Source organism: Pholcus phalangioides, unplaced genomic scaffold, assembly GCF_987345545.1.
Source record: "Pholcus phalangioides strain wild (caught in Gottingen) unplaced genomic scaffold, Ppha-v1.0 ptg000039l_1, whole genome shotgun sequence".
NCBI classification, from domain to species: Eukaryota; Metazoa; Arthropoda; class Arachnida; order Araneae; family Pholcidae; genus Pholcus; species Pholcus phalangioides.
Window position 1 is genome coordinate 7184604 of NW_028301625.1, and position 18282 is coordinate 7202885.

At 37.9% G+C, this 18282-nt stretch overlaps 1 protein-coding gene across 2 annotated transcripts in view; it reads right to left on the reverse strand.

The window, feature by feature from the left end:
- Window positions 1-301: 301 nt before the first annotated feature.
- Window positions 302-18282, reverse strand: part of LOC149065517 (methanethiol oxidase) — a 133691-nt gene continuing 115710 nt past the window's right edge. For both annotated transcript variants that reach the window (XM_089253952.1, XM_089253953.1), the window contains exons 10-11: window positions 2581-2726; window positions 302-669 (exon numbers count right to left, since the gene is read on the reverse strand). In XM_089253952.1, the coding sequence (XP_089110078.1) occupies window positions 507-669; window positions 2581-2726 (309 nt within the window). In that variant the 3' untranslated portion in view covers window positions 302-506. The remainder of the gene's footprint in view (window positions 670-2580; window positions 2727-18282) is intronic.

An 18282-nucleotide genomic window follows, 5' to 3' on the forward strand; every position in this document is an offset into this window, starting at 1 on the left:
TTGCTTGAACTTTCGGGCTCTAGTTATAAACAAGCTTATCTTTGCTGAGATAGCCCTTTCTAAGAACATTTGGAAAGTAAGAAAAGTGTGCGTGCATGTGTAATATGTGAGTGATGGTATTAGAAACATTGTAAGAATCGAATACAGATGGTTTGATCGTTACATGACAAACAATTTATTTATGCAACCCTCCACATTCATCTTTGATGATGAGGAGTCTTAAACACATTCTATTTTCTGTCTATATGGAATATAGAAATGTGTGTAATTGTATAAATTAAAATATATAAATAAATCGTGGTACACATGAAAATATTTTTATTATTATTATATCCATTCATTAGTTCACTTTTATGGTATAGGAAAAATATCAAAAATACATCAAAGCATAGAGCTTAAAAAAACAATGTTGAACTCAACCCTTATTTTTCAATAAGAAATTTGATTTGTAGTAACAAAAATTAAATTTTTAAATTTCATTATACATAAATTTGAAAGTAAAATATTCAACTCCAAATATCTGATGTACAGTCCCCATCAGGAAATCTTATTTCATGTGCCAGCGCAGGACCATCAGCAAATTCTCCAAAATCAATAAGAAAATTGGGATCCAACTTAAGCCCACCATCAATAGTGTTTACATGAACGCATACCATCATCGAGCCTAACCTGTGAATAAATATTTTATAATAAAGCATAATAAGGAGTGTTTCTGAATAAGTTCTACAAAATTAAAATTGTTTATTTATTGTCATGTAAAATAAAGACATATTGATTAAATATTCTCATTGGAAGAGAAGTGTTTAGGGCAAAAGGCTGTCATAGTGTGTGAGTTCATTTTTCTCAACACCAGCAGTTGACACCAGGAGGTGTATAAGTTGTGTAAGTGGATACTGAATTTAAAGATTTGTTTATAGCCAGAAGTCCAAGACTTTTCAACAGCTGACCAACCAATGATTGTAGCGTGTACTTATATTTCTTAAGCCAGTCAGGCACTGCTCGTTCTGATTGGTCATAGTGAAATGATGTCCCATGAGAGGCATCTTTATGTTCAAAAGGATGTAATTTGATTAGAAGTGCAGAGCACTTTCATTGGTTGTCTCCAAAGTTGTAGGATTGTTTAACTATGCTCTAGGTGAGCACAGTGAGCTAATAGAAAACTCCATCACAACAAAAACACAACCAGTCCTCTGATTTTTTTTTCCAAAGATAGCTCACTTTGTACCTAGAGTATAGATAAACAATCCTGTAACTTCCCTTTTAGGAACACAGTCTTCCAACATGGAAATTATCAGTTTTTGAGAGATCATCAGAAATATAGCTTTCAGAAGCCATCTCTCAGCACTTCAGAAAAAGTTAAAATGGTAAAAACCCTGTTGCATTCATTTTTTATATATTGCCTGGTTACCTTGCACAACTGCGCAAACATTATTTCATTTATGAAGGTTCCCAGAGCCAATATATATATTTTAAAACAATAATCACGAACACTGTTTTCTTTTTTTTTTTATCAGACACTTTTTTCCTGGGTTTTGCTAGTTCATAAACTGATTTAACCTTTCTGACTCAGTGTGCCTAGTCTGGGCACACCTAAAAATTCCCTTTTCAAACACTGAAAATAAACAATAAATAAAATGAAAATTATTTTAGGGATTACTTTGAACCTTTTTTATCAACACTAGATAACAGCACCGCACAAGCCGATCCAGACCTTTGGCCTGTGTGTGTTTATTTTTTAAAACCCTTATTTTTCAAAGAAATAGATTTAAATTTCGAAGATTTTTTTTTTGGGGATATAGAAAAGATTTATGGAAAAAAAATTTCTATGTTATGCGGCTTGTGTCGGCTGTTCACTAATTTCTTTATCCTGCATAAGTTTTATAACTTTTTACATTGAAATTTTACCTAAAATTGAGTCCAGAATTCAAGGTCTCATTCATGCTCTTTGGACACACCCATAAAATTAAAATGGTAAGTGCAATTTTTACAAAATTATATCTGCGTACTCCTCTAGGCCTAAATAGACTGCCTTTTTTTTTTTTTTTAATTCCAACTTTAAAGGATAGCGTGCCGGAAAGGTTTAAGGTCACACTGAATAAACTTATGATTTTTTCATTTAGTCTACATTAAGAATGATTGTTTTCACCACAAAGTTCCACTAAGAGGAAAAATATTTTAATTTTATTTTTTATTTTGGACATGCTATTGCTAGTGTTTTTGTACATGATTAAACACATTCTGCCAGGGGTAGCGATCAACTGAAACAAAAATCTCTGGCCTCCCCAGACACTCACTCATTTTGACCATGTCTTTGATTGTGTTCAGAACCTTTTTTTTATCTTGAAAATAGCACCTATGAGTGATGAAACATTATTTGCTGTAACACGTATTTTTGATCTCCGTCAGTCTTATGGGAGTTTAACAGTGGGTGCAGCGGGTGCATGCCCTGGACTCCGGCTTCTAGAGGGCCCTGCAAACACACATTCTGCACCCAAAGCCTCAGCTAACCTTAATCCATTTCTAGGCAATGTTATTTATTGGATTAACATACAAAAAACTTAAGTATACACATGTGCTTACTGTAGATTTTCTGGATAAAATTGAGCATCCCATGCACTAAATAAAGATGTGGTTACATATAATCGCTGTCCATCAAGGCTTAATTGAAGCATCTGAGGTCCACCTCTGAATGGAACACCATTCACAATTGGTCTGGCAGGTTGTTCCTTTTTTTAAAAAAAGTTTAAAATGTTAAAATTAATAACAATGAATATCAAATTATAAAAATATCAAGTATGTATTGATATAAGCAGTGAAACCTTGATACAGTAGTCCCGAAAGTTTGAGATTCCAGATAATCCAAGGTGCTGGAATTTTTTTAAAAATCCATCTGAAACCTCTCTCTGTTTTAAGCCAAGAATGCAGTTTATTTCATTTTGTTTTATTTTTTCAACAAATCTGCGTAATCAGGAAAACATATTTTCTGGATATTATGCTGAGGTGAACTTGGAAAGAAAAGTCATCTTGTCTCCACTCCGCTGAGATGACTTATCTTTTCGAGTTCACCTCAGCATATCCAGAAAATATCTGTTTCCCTGATATCTAGGACTGAGAGAAAGCAGTGAATCAGAGTAATTTCACTTTCAAGGGGGGTCTTGATGCCATGCCAGAGTTTTCAGACCCCACTATAGTAAATTTATACAGTAAAACAGAAAATAACACTCATATCAGGGCCCAGGATTATGAGAGCCTCCTGGTTAGGGTGTCCGTATATCCTGGTTTTTTGCTATTTTCTGCCCTAACCGTAAAAAGACTTTGAAGATGCCCGTTTTCCCGGTTTCTGCTTGTGCAATGAAATAGAATTATTTTCAATATTTTTCCAATTTAACTTCTAGCTACATTAGATATTATGCTAGGAATTTATTATTTCACTTTTACATTTTTGCCATGTTAATATTTTATGTAACCAAAGGACAGAGAACTGATTTTACATGTGTAATATTGGGGTGTAAAAGCCGCTGAACTAGCACTCTGCTGTCATACTATGTTTCAGTATGGCATCATAGGTCATTCAGGTCATTGGATTGTTCTACAATACTTAACTCTGCACTCTTCAATGATTCTCAGACAGCAAAAAAAAGACATTAGGAGGAACTAAAACAGTAGTAATGGTCAAAGCAGTGTTAGCACCTGACGTGACCAAAAGAAATATACTACACTGGTGAAATAAATTAAGAGAATTTGCATATTTTATCGAATCTCATGAAAAGAACTGAACTGAATGTAAAACCACTGCTTCTAGACAAAAATGCAAATCTTGTATGCCAAATACATAAGCGTACACATGTGTGTAGGCGGAGCCAGTAGAGAAACAGGCTTTATAAGCGCGCGCAAGTTAAGACGCATTTTGTTCGCTAGCACACCTCGGCGAATTTCTTGGTGTTATTTTGCAGCAATCGGTTAATTTCAAATTGTAACAGTAAAAATGAGTAACCACCAACGTTTAGATGATAAAATGAGGTGGCGAATTGTGAGGAGGCTAGAAGCAGGCCAATCTCAAGTCCAGATTTGTAGAGAGTTAAATTTAACGCCCAGCGTCGTGTGTAATTTATGGAAACAGTTCCAGGATACCGGATCCATCGAGAGAACGCCTGGGCAAGGTCGTCCAAGAGCCACGACGGCCAGAGAAGATCGCCATTTGTCGATTATAGCGAGGCGTAACAGGAGGGCTACAGCTTCTCAGCTCTCTCGTGACTTGTATGTAGCCACAGGAACCCGTGTATCAAGGGTGACTGTTTCTAAAAGACTTCATGAGAGAGGGTTGTTTGCAAGAAGACCTGCTGTTTGCGTCCCGCTCACTTCTACGAACAGGAGAATCCGTTTATCATGGTGCAGAGAGCATAGAGATTGGAGTATGGATCAATGGACAACCGTTCTCTTCACTGATGAGTCCCAGTTCAGCCTAAGCACCGATTCTCGCTGTACGTTCATATGGAGAGAACCAGGGACCCGCTACCTGCCCTACAATGTCCGCAAAAACGACCATTATGGCGGAGGAGGTATAATGGTATGGGCAGGCATCATGTTGGATGGCCGCACACCTCTCCATGTCTTTGAAAGAGGCACTGTGACTGGTGTGAGGTATAGGGATGAGGGCTCCCTATAGAGCATGTCTGGGATGCTCTGGGGAGGGCAATTGCAACTCCCCTCCGGGAACCATCCAGGGAATGAAAACAGCGTTGCTGAATGAGTGGAACTAATTGCCACAGGAAATGATAAACTGCCTTATTTCAAGTATGAAATCACGCTGCAAGACCTGTATATCTGTAAGAGGGGACCATACCCCCATTAACCCAACTATTAACCAATTTTTTTGTTTATTCTGCAGCCGCTGTTTCATGACCTGTTTTAGAAACCTGGAAAGCCAGCTCAACACTCTCGCCAACCCCTGTGACGAGATCTTAACAGTAGATGACTTGGATCACCATGCTGCCATTCTGACAGAGGTGATCAGGAACTCAGCGAATCAGGCGTGTCCACTCAAGCCTGACAAATCTAAAGTCTACTCAAAAAATTGGTGGACTAAAGATCTTGAACTCCTCCGTAAAGAAACGAGGAAGGCACACAGGAAGGCTGTTAGGACTAAACTTGAATCGAATTGGACTTACTATAAGGAAGTTCAAGAAAGAAATCAGAAAAGTGAAAAATAGTTCTTGGAAGAAGTTCTGTACAGAGATGAATTCACTGTCAGAAACTGCCAAGGTTACCAAATTGATCAAAAACAATTCCTATGATAAAATTAATGTTATAGAACGACCAGATGGTAACTATACTGCCAGCCCAGTGGAGACGCTGGAATGTCTTCTGGACTATCACCTAGGTGGACCAACGGAACCAGACTGTGGTGTACAGGCTACGCCCATCCTGGAACCAGTAGACACCTCAATAGCCAACATGATAGTTGAATATGACAAATGTACCGAAGCCTTGAGGGGATTTTCTCCCTTCAAGTCACCAGGCACAGATGGAATATATCCTATCTTTTTACAAAAAGGATGGAAAGTTATAGGCATTGAGCTGATTCGCCTCTTCAAAGCCAGCCTAGTTTTGGGATATATACCAAAAGTATGGAAGAGCTCCAGAGGTGTCTTCCTACCAAAACCAGGAAAAGACACCTATTATAAATCATCATCCTTCAGAATGATTACATTATCTTCTTTCCAGTTAAAGTTACTGGAAAAACTGATACTCTGGCATCTTCAAGAGATTCCTCTCTTAATGGGTAAGATTAATGTGAACCAGCATGGTTTTAATACAGGGTATAATAACAGGGCATAAGGTTTTAATACTTTTGACTCTGTATGTAAGGCACTAATAGATTTTAACATTCCACCTATGTTAATTAGATGGATTGATCACATGCTCAGGAACCGAACAATCACTGCTCGTGTTCTTGATGCCCAAGCTGAAAGAGCTATCAGAAGAGGATGTCCACAAGGAGGAATCCTTTCTCCCTTTCTATGGAACATGGTCTTCAGCTCCCTGATCTCTGATCTAATGAAAGGACCAGGGTATACACAGGCATATGCAGATGACTTAGTCGTGCTCATTCAAGGGCATGATTTATCCACAATGAGGATTCTTGCTCAACAAATTTTAAACTCTGTCAGCAGATGGGGTGACAAACACCAACTAACATTTTCCACGGAAAAAACCAGAATTGTGATTTTCACATGGAACAGAAAATGGGAATTTGGAAACTTAACCCTCAAGGGACAAGAATTAACCATATGTGACAGAGTGAAATACCTTGGATGTCACTTGGATTCTAAGCTCTCCTGGAAATCCCATATTCATGAACGAGCTAAACGGGCCACTAATATACTTATGCTGTGCAAAAGAATTATTGGTAAAGCCTGGGGTTTAAACCCTAAAACCACTCAGTGGATTTATACTGCCATAGCACGCCCAATGCTGAGCTATGGTTGTGTGGTATGGTACCAGGTGTTATCAAAGACCTCTTATGAAACTGTCTTGCAAAAAGTGCAAAGACTAGCTTGCATTCTTATCACGGGAGCCTTACCCAGCTCTCCCTCCATCGCCCTTGAAACTACTCTTAAGATACCACCTCTGAGATGGTACCTACAAGGAGAAGCGTTTAAAACTATGTATAGGATGGAAAGAAATGGTACATGGTGCAATCGACCATATATGGGATACAAACCTTCTTTCAAGAATCATCTTGACAGCTGTCTACTGGGAAAAGCGGAGATACCCTCTCTACTAATGCCAAAAGACTCCTGTTCCAAAACAAAAAATTTTACTAAATGCTTCACTATCCACATACTCAGGAGAAATGAAGTTGCCCACATAATTGATAGCATCTCAACAGGAGTTATTGAATGTTACACCGATGGCTCTAGGATTACTGATACTGGGGCTGGAGCAATTTTCCGCATCTTTGGAGTGGATCACGACTACCATAAGATACATTTGTATCTAGGCAAAACGCCGACGGTCTTTCAAGCTGAAGTATTAGCAATAGCCATACTGGCTGAAAGTCTGATTACCAAAGGGTATCATGGAAAACAAATTGTTATCTTCTCTGACAGCCAAGCAGCACTATTGGCTCTTGACAACTTCCTCAAGTTTCAACTGTGTGTAAAATACTGCACTGACATGTTGAATAACTTGGCCGCATTGAGCAACAACATCAACCTTTACTGGGTTCCTGGTCACGTAAATTTCCAGGGAAATGAACTCGCAGACCAGATAGCCAAAGAGGCAGCGAACATGAAGCTATCTGGTCCTGAACCTTTCTATCCTGTTTCGATATCAACCATCAAAGGAGATGTCAAACAATGGATAGAAGACAAACACATGCGGCAATGGAACTCAAGGCAGGACTGCAGACAGGCCAAGCTGGCCTTGGGAACCCATCCGAATATTGCTAAAAAACTTATCTCATTGAACAGGAAACAAATTCGACAGGTTATACAGATCATCACTGGTCATGCTAACCTAGCGAAACACCTACACAACTGTAGTTATACAGATTCACCTATTTGTCCTGCGTGTGGAGAAGAAGACGAAACTCCACTCCACTATGTGGGACGATGTCCCGCCTTCTCCATCCCGAGAAGGAACTACTTCGGTGATCATCAGGTGACTCTAAGTGAAGTTGTGAATGCTCCCAGCATTTACAACTTGGTAAATTTTCTAAATTACACTAAACACCTAAATTCATGGTGAGTTTCAATTCTGCTTTAACTTGAACTTTCATGCATTACTATTTAATAACCTCATGTTGAGTTCTCAGCCATATCCCTGAGACCTTCTCTGCTCCTTTTCTAAAAGGGCACCGCAGACAGGAGCAGCCTCAAATTCTCTGACATGGCTTTACTGGTTGCGGTTCTCCTTAATGTCCCATACAGAGACCCAATACAATGTGGTAATAGACACCATAACTCTCGTCCCCGGAGCAGTCACCAAACTCTGGGTATTTCCACAGAATAATATCTTTCTTCATTCTTACATGACCTACAACTCATGTTGAACCACTTGGTGCTAGAGCAATGGGCAAAATTTGCCTAAGCTCTTTCCCTATGGGACGCCAAATGATGATGATGAGCCGCTGTTTCATACCTTCCAATTCCAACGAGTGTTACGCACGATCATGCGTGTGTATTATAATTATTGAATGGTTATTGGTTTTGTATGGTATCAATGTATGTACATATCAAATTTCATTAAAATCGGTACAGTAGTTCTAGAGATAATCGACCAAGTCTGCAAATTCTCTTAATTTCTTACACCAGTGTAATTTAGGTGGAATACAACAAGGTGGTCTAATAATGTTGTTAAGTGAGGTTGAAAAATGAATTAAATGAGACTATTCTTGGAGTTAGGTGTCCTGCTCACATACTTCATAATACTGCAAAGACTGCTATTGATGTTCCGAGTGTTGATGTTGAAAGTACAATAAAACCCCCTCTTAATGGACACCCCTCTTTTACAGTGGAATAATTTCCCCTTGAAAAATAAACATGCTTTTCAAACTCCTGATCAACGGTCACCTCTCTTTTACAGACAAAAAATTTTTGTCCCGCTGGTATCCACAAAAAAAAGAGATTTTACTGTATTGAAGAAACCAGACATAGCCCCACTTTTGCTCTGATATGGCATATAAGCTCTTTATCTCAAGGTTGTGATTGTCTATTCTAGAAAAAAGCATTTTCAGCGTTAGTTAACCGATTTCAATCGGTTTTACATTATGCACTTGAGTCCTTGGAACAAATTAATGAATTAATCAATTTTAAATTAATTCCTATGGAGGGGAACTATTTTGGTTTCTGAAAAAAATTCCAGAATGAATTACATGTAGGAAAGCAAGTTCGTAAACGAGGGTCAACTGTTCGTGGCAGCGTAGACATTATAATATAAGACTAAGAGTACTAAAGTCTCCACCCCAGTAATTTATGAGTATAATGTAATGCATCTCCTCTTTTATGGCATACGCCCTTCAATCTATATATATAAAACAATATGTTCGTCCTGACTGTGTGTGTGTGTGTGACTGAGATTCATCATCGCTGAGCCGAAATCGCTGAAGATATAAATATGAAATTTTATCAGTAGTTTCATTTCATGATGTAAAGACTCACTAAGAAGGCATTTTTCAAAATTTGACCTCTAAGGGGTTCGTTGGTTAAATAGAGAAATCATACCGAGCCAAAACCACTAAAATTATAAATATGAAATTTGGCCTGTATTTTCATGTTATGATGGAAAGACTCACTAAGAAAGGGCGTTTCAAAATTCGACTACTAAAGGGGTCATGAGAGGGTTCAAAGATTGTATAGAAAAATATCAAGCCGAAACCTCTGAAGCTATAACTATAAATTTTTTGGTCAGTATTATATTTTATGATACAGAGACTTGCTATAGCCGGGATTACGCTATAAAAGTTTGATAAAAGATGCTTTATAAAACTAGGGAAATGCAACCAATTAGCGTATCGGTTACATTTGCTCAAATTGAATCAATAGGCTTATTGGTTTCATTTTTCAAGTTTTATAAAAGAACTTTTATGAAAATTTTATAGAGTAATCCTTGGGTAAGTCAGGATTTCTGGAAATTTATCTCCCAATGGGGTCATGAGAGGTTTAAATGTTATATGGAAGAAATCATCCTGAAGCAATTTTCAGATTACCAAATCCATGCGAGCGAAGCTGCAGATAATAGCCAGTCACATATATGTGGGATGTCTGACAATCATGGCTCTCATCCTGATGTTTTACTCGTTTTGTGCCTCTGCGTACAAGCAGTGTGATAATATTTTTATAATATATTGTTAGTTTGCAATTTTACACTGTAATGCCCACGAAATAAGAATATCCTTGTTACTATTAATGAATGTCATGGTTTTTAACAACTATTTACGGGATTTGTCCCGATTTTGCAGGCACCTCATTTGATCACACTATTCCTAGTCGCTCTTCCTTATAAATAAGTCACTGATCTTGGTAGTCCTTATCGCAATGAACTAAGCTGTTGAATTAAGAACAAATACTAACACCACAAAAAATATGGAATTCAAATATAACCACTACTAAATCAGACATGCATAATAAAACAACTAAATCAACTCGTCCATATTCCTCTGTGGAATTTCTAATGAATTGGTACATGTTGGAATGTGCGTGCGTGCGTGTAGTGAGTCAAATTAATTAAAATACAGCAACACAACATAAGAGTATATATCACAAAGAAATTAATAAGTGAATAGTGTAATATAAATAATACACTGCCCATAAAGATTAGGGTGTCTCTTGTCTCGTAATACTCCTTTTTAAACTTGTCAATTGTGTCATGATCCCCAGAGGTAAGAGCTATTCCATTTATTAACAGCCCTATTAGAGACTCCCTGTTCTCGTTGTCCCTTACTAAATAATACTGGTGTCCCCCTTGTCGAAGCAATTGATTGATGGTTATTTTAATAACTCATGGTCCTTCCTACTTTCTATCCATCCCGTTAAAATTTTTAAACACTTCATATTCATTGACACCTGTGTTCTTACAATGTAAACATATCCAAGAAATCAAGTCTTTCTTCACAGCTCGAGTCTTGTGTGCCAACAAGAGCAGTGTAGCTCTTCTCTTCTCTGCACCCCCCCCCCCCAACCAAGTCTGTCTCTTTGTAGGTATGGTCTCCAAAACCTTATGGCATACTTCAGTCCAAGGCAAACTAAGCCTTGAAATGAGTTTAGAAGAACATGAAGAGATCTTTCTTAAGAATGAAACCAAGCATTGTTTGCTTTTTTGACCACCGCTGAACAATGTTCAGAAGACCTTAGCTGCTTGTCAATGAGAATTCCCAAATTGGTAACCCTAGTTGTATCTGTAATTGTAATACCATTCAACTTGTAAGTAAAACATAGGTTGTTCGAACCAAAATGAGCGAGAATGCACTTATCCATAATGAAGGTCATGCTTCATTCATTAGCCCATGCTGCAATCATATTCAAGTTCTGGAGCATCTCTCCTTGTCGCTTGTATTCCTGATTACCCCCATTAGTTTCACATCACTTGCAAATTTACTAACAATCTTGCAGATGTCCTGATCAAATTTATTGATGAAAGGACAGAGCCAAGAATACTTTCTTGAGGGACTCCTTTTTTGACACCTGTCCAATCAGAGAATTCCCTGTTCACCATAACCTGCTGTGACCTATCTCTCAACCACAATTCTATCCAATTCAACAAGTTGTCCCCAATCTCATTTAAAAACACTTCAAGAGTTTACCATGTTGGACCTAAGCAAATGCTTTCTAGAAATCAAGATAAACAACATTGATGTTTTTGCCATTTCCAATGGCACCGATTGCTCTAGGATTACTGATACTGGAGCTGTAGCAATTTTCCGCATCTTTGGAGTGGATCACGGCTACCATAAGATACATTTGTATCTAGGCAAAACGTCCACAGTCTTTCAAGCTGAAGTATTAGCTGGCTGAAAGTCTGATTACCAAAGGGTATCATGGCAAACAAATTGTTATCTTCTCTGACAGCCAAGCAGCACTATTGGCTCTTGACAACTTCCTCAAGTTTCAACTGTGTGTAAAATACTGCACTGACATGTTGAATAACTTGGCCGCATTGAGCAACAACATCAACCTTTACTGGGTTCCTGGTCACGTAAATTTCCAGGGAAATGAACTCGCAGACCAGATAGCCAAAGAGGCAGCGAACATGAAGCTATCTGGTCCTGAACCTTTCTATCCTGTTTCGATATCAACCATCAAAGGAGATGTCAAACAATGGATAGAAGCATAGGCGTAAACTTCTATATGGCCCATGGGCCCGAGCCCCCCCAACATTTTTGAAAACGCGGCTCAGCCCCCCCAAAAATTCGTATGAATATGGCTTATTCATTTTGCAATGATGAAAATTTTTTTTTTAACCAAAAGTTGTCCTAATTATGAATTAGTTAATGGAAACAATCTGCTCAAAATTTTAGTTCTTTTAAAAAATCTGGATGGTCTTTGGCTTTTTTGTTCCATGACAATACGTTTATCTCATTTCTTCCCTGCCGTTGAATCCCCAATTGCACCCTCCATCGGTTCCAATCCTTACTGCCAGAAGGCACGGCTGAGAGGAAGATTCTTTGAGGTGTTGAGGGGGCTCTTTCTTCTTTGCCTGTGGCAAAAACTGAGTGTCTCTTCTTTTGTTCACTGCGACCGGAGGACGGCCATGGCGCCGACATGAAAATAAGCCCAAAGATGCATGGTGGGGGGGAGGTTGAACATTGGGAAGCAATGATATTGAAACCGAAATAAATTGCACTCTATAAAGAATAGGTGCCAGAACCTAGAGGTAATTACTGAAAAAAACCATTGTGCAATGCATTCTCCCTCTCCTTCGTACACGCTTGAGTCCCGTATATGCGGGAGGACCAATAACTTTTAGGCCCCCCCCCCCAATGTTTTTTTGAAAAATATTGGGGAAAAAAAGCACATTCTAAATGCCCATTCATAACAGATCTTGAGGACCGATGCCGAAACATTTTTCAAGCCCCTTTACAACAAAATTTGACTAGGGGGGGGGGGGTAGAACATAGAATCAAATAAACAACAAGTGAATTATAATATTGATTTTAAAAAAGGAAATGAAAAATAAATGATAATTTTTCAAAGGTCCAAGACCAACCCCTCGACCGGGCTTTTTTGGCCCATTCGTTAAGTCACCACTACATTTTAACAATTAATACAAAATATTATCTTTATAACTAAGGGATTCCTGAACTATTTACGTTCGCAGCACTCATGGAAATTTTAAACCAACACCTCAGCCAACGTCTTCCTAAAGAGTGTAGTCAACACCATAACCCTTGTTTTGTGGAACAGATTTGCACCCTCCACTAATATAATTTGACTGGCTCTTCGTTTTCGTAAGAATGCTCATTTAGGAAAGAAAATTAGAATTTTTTTTTGAATTTTTGAGTAGGAAAACTGAACATCCTAATCTAAATTGTGCATGTGTATCAACAAAAATTGTACAAACTGTATAATTTTTATTGATGAGGTGACTGAAAAGGCAGTGACAGCAACGCCAATGAGGTATGTGATATCCCCGCCCCCTCAACGTTTTCTCCCCATCAAAGCTGCATTAAGAGCTGCATTAAGATTATCTTTCAAGCGGCTTTGCTCCCCATCTGGTTGGGAATTTCGAAGATGAGAAACGAAACTAAAACTAATTCAATAAAAAGTTATTAATTAGGTCATTGCAAAGATGGCCTACTACACATTATCGGTGGGGGGGAGGGAGATAGCCTACAAGTTTGCTACAAGACTCATTCATTCATAAGAAAAATATCGCTCACAAATTGAAAAGAATTTCTTCAATTTAAAAAGTAAAAATTAATCTTCAATTACCTAAGGAAGCAGGTTGGCCACCCCTTTATAAATAGTGAAATGCATGCACAATATCGGTATGTAAGTGCCGCAAAATGTATCTATTTAAAATTCAATAAATCATAAATAGTCAGTCCTCGGGGACCAAATGAAAATGACCGGAAGCTGCGATAACTTGATAACGAGTAATCCCATTTCACTAATTTTGTTGGCAAGGACTATAAAAGAGATGTTATAGGCATCCCCTATCCTGCATCAGGGCCTTTGGTGGATACAGTGAATTTTTCGTGTGAAAAACAAAAAATGATAGGGGGGGGGGAAGAATCGTCCCCCCGCACTGGAGCCCTGTTAGTCCAATACCTTCTAAAGCAGCTTGCTCTAGAAGGTGTTGGTTAGTCCCACCGTTGAGCGGGGGGGAGGGGGCATGTTTATAGTGCAATGTATGTCTGATGATTCTGATGATAATAGTTATGACTTTACAACGAGATCTTTGGTCGAGAGATCTTTTCAAGCCTCTCTCTCGGTCGGTCATCCGTTTATAAGATTTCAAATTGAAAATTAATTCAACAAAGAAAAAAATTATAGGTTTTCTTTCCATGTTTAGCGAGAAAATTCTTTTTCTATGAACACAGGACCATAGCGTGCCTTTTCGGGAGCCCCAGGGCACACTTTTTCTGGGGGCCCTTGGAAAGGATTATTATTATGCAAAATAAATGTACATTATTTTGTGGCGCCCAATTAGGCATGTGGCCCTGGTGCAATGCCCCGGTTGCCCCAGCCTAGTTAGGGGGCCTGTATGACCATATAGTAGTTATTCCAGACAACCAGCTTTCGCGGGTAGATAGGACAAGGCAAATCGCTTTGGGACAAGATCAAAGAAAAGCGTTGGGTCGCAATCAGCATTAACCATTGAGGACAACAAAGCCCGTACTTCTGACACGGGCATCAGAAAAGAGCAATCACTAATTTATTTTTTCTTAGGATTTTAGCTGAGGATTGTTTACTGTCTCTGTAGATCGGCTGGCGACAGAAGTAGAAAATGCCATCAGTGAATCCTCTTGAATGCACTTCTGTACTATGCCTGTGACAGATACCCATTATGAGTTAAGAAAAAAAAAAGGAGAAAACTGTTCAACAGAATACACCCCAACTCCCCCCTCACTTGTTAACTTGGGAACTGGTTGACCGGTCTATATCGCTTCCTGTACGATCTCCTTCCTCATTGTTTGTACACCCCTCTGGAGGTAGCAATGTATTATATGATAGCAATAACGAGATCGATGTTGTAGTTTTCTTGTCAGCGGCGCTTTGACTATTTTTGTTCCACTGTAGAAATTTAGTAGCCTTTCTAGCATACAACTGCCCTGAAGCGAGGCGGAGCATACACAAACACACACATATATATAGGCGAATTCCGAACAAAGACACACACGAATGGGCAGCCAGATGTATTGGAAATTTTTCCCTGAGGAAGCGTGAGAACTTTCCCGAAATTTTCAGTCATGGATACCGCCATCTAACTGAATCATGTGTTTATAGGTGTTTAAGTAACACACATCTATGTGTCCCTCCTTCAGGAAGCTAGCACAGTGTTACATTTTTATGTTGTCCAGATGTACTAACCATGAGAAAAGAACGAAGAATAAAAGACATCCGAAATGGTCACAAAAGATGAATTCGGCTGGTCAAATCACCATTTGACCAGCAGAATTATAGTAGTTACAAAAGGTAATTGCCGACAAATGGTTGCGCACGAAGACGTGAGAAATTTTTCTGTACAGAGTTGACAATACCGAAAACAGGATTGTCATATTAACTATAGCATATAAGAAGAGGAAGAAACATCCAGTTGTTTTTGAATCCAAGTGTCATCGTTGAGTGTTCATGTTACAAATTTTCAAGTCAACGCTGATCGATCGTTGCATCCTTACTCATTCTTCATGATGAAGGAATCATCATCAAAGCCCAATTTGTAGCAGAGCAACAATAATCTTGGTAAGTACAACCTCATTAGCAGTTTCTCTAATTTTTTGGGAATTTTGCGATTGCATAAAATGTTTATACAGATATTCTTGAGGCCAAAAGCTTTTACGACAAACATTGTTTGGAACAAGATTGCTAAAGAAATCTAAAGTACAGTAGAACCTCGATTATCCGAGCGTGGATTATCCGGAGTTCAGAAATTACAAAACTACGAAAGGTGAAAGAAAACCGACCATGAAATTATTGATCAGACAACACAAGAGATTTTGGTAATAATATTCGGTGATAGTGATTAGAAGAATGGGAACAGAGATTGTTATTGAAGTTATGATCAGTTAGATCAGAGTATCCTATAATGGGCAATATCGCCCCTTGGGGGCATGGAAAGGTCCGGGGGGGGGGATTGAGAAAAAAACAAATTCTAAAGAGGAGGACGATGAAACAAAAAGTTTGGAAAACTGCGAGTTGGATTATTCAAATTTGTTTTGCTTAAACAGTGGTCTCTAATAACAAGGAACAAAATAAGTCGAAAATAATTTGTGTAAAAAAAACATCTTATGACACCCAAATTTTTTGGTTTGATATTAATAGCAACTGATCACCTATGTTGGCCAAATAAAATCGAAACCAATGTTTTTATACCCTCTATGGTTCTCCTCCATAAAACGTATTGAAAATTATTTTTTTTCCAGAAACCGATGCAAATTGGCACTGTTAGCATATGTTAACAGCAATTTAATTAATTATACTGGATTTAACTAGCTAAAATAATTAATTAAGGGTAAAATATAGTCTGCCTTAATTTTAATGTTATCTATAAACAGATAGAATTTTGCTCAGCAAAGTTGAATAGTTTCGTCCTTGAATTTTATTTCCATTTCCCTCAATTTGGTGCTATAATATAAATCTCTGAGCATGTAAAATTGGGACAGCTATCAAATACGACACCAACAAGGAATCAGCTTTTTCTAGATAGATAAAAATTATTGTACTTATATAGCTGTACCTTTTACTGAAATGACACTAAAGGATGTACTTTCTGAAATACCAAAAAACCTGTTTGTGTTTTTTGACCATTTACCATGTCTATTCAAAAATCAACGGGACTATATAGGGTTAATGCGCAAAAAAGTTGCTCTTCCTTCACATTTTTTTAATTGATGCAATAAAATTATTGCATCATTGATTTCATAATGAGATTATCACCATATCAGATATTATCTACACCGAACTTTTGTCATTAATTACGCAATAATAATTTTCTCATTATTAATACGTGAAAGCTCAGTATGGTGTTGCATTTTTCCTCTCTTTAAACACTGTACTCACTCAGACATTTTAATATTTTTGTTTTGTTTGTTTATATTGAATTTTTTGCAAATCAAATACGGTACTCCTGTACTATATTGAAATGCACATTATTGAACACAAATGAAACGAAATTAAGTATTTCTGCTCGAAGAAATGTCGACCAACAAAAAACCAAAATATCAAATCGTAATATTTTCAGTGATTTTGTCCTCTTCCCCCCCCCCCCACCTCTAAAGCGAAAAGGAAATGAACATGAAGTAAAATCATTTGTCAAACATTTTATAGGATAGCGGCTCTGGCTGCATAAGCCTATATGACCATGCTTTTTGAATTTTTCATCGAGTATAAATTTCAATACTGTTTTAAAACATTGAATGATTCCTGTTTTGATGTCATTTGAATATAGCCGATCTTGACAAATCAAAAACTATGTAGGAAACAGCCATATTCCTGAAGAGCCAAGCATGGTTTTTGCTGAAGAAAAACGGTCCGAAATGATGTTTTTTAGATTTTTTCAGGACTTACGGAGACCCCCCTCCCCTCCCATGTTGAAAGCCACACTGTTTTCGTCATCCTATGATTCCACTCTAGCAATCACATGCAGAGAATGTTTGGTGCCGATACCGATTTTCTAGTCACCATGGTGACCTGGAGCCCGAGATTTGTCAAGCCCTGATATATAGGGACAGGGTTCGTACCCTCCTTGAAAATCTTTGGAGAAAAAGTTCATTTTCAAGTCTTTAAAAGTCCTTGAAAAAAATTATAATAATTTTCAAAGTGTTCCTGCGGATGTGACCACGGAATGGAGGTGGCTTCAACAATATCTGTTGCAAGTTCCGAAATGAACTGACTGCTAACGGAGGTTGATTGTTGACCGTAGATGCACGCAAAAACAGTTCTTTAAAACAGAACTGATTTTTTTCAGAAGAGCTGAACTCGATGCTTTATTGACTTTTTTCTTGAATATAGAAATCGAACAACACAGACGAATTTTTTGTTTAAGTTTATAAATAACGCATTTTTGTATTTCAAATCTTGAAAGGAACATCATAAGAGTGCTCGAGGTTTATGAAACAGCAATGTTATGTCAATCTTAGTGCTGTATTTCGAGTAATTTTTTTTGTAATATAATTTTTTCTTGATTTCAATTTCATGAAATATGGTTTTGAATTACAATAATTTTTAGTTTTCTTAGGGAAATTTTTGCGGAAGAGTAAGATAGAGATAACGTTTCAGTTATACGATTTTTGCATTTATACGACGCTTTGACCCGTCTGTTCGACGACGTGCTTAAAAACCTCGTTTATACGACGCGACGAATAAACGAGGTTCCATTGTATGGGGCTTGAGCCCCCCCAACATTTTCAATAACTTTACGCCCTTGGATAGAAGACAAACACATGCGGCAATGGAACTCAAGGCAGGACTGCAGACAGGCCAAGCTGGCCTTGGGAACCCATCCGAATATTGCTAAAAAACTTATCTCATTGAACAGGAAACAAATTCGACAGGTTATACAGATCATCACTGGTCATGCTAACCTAGCGAAACACCTACACAACTGTAGTTATACAGA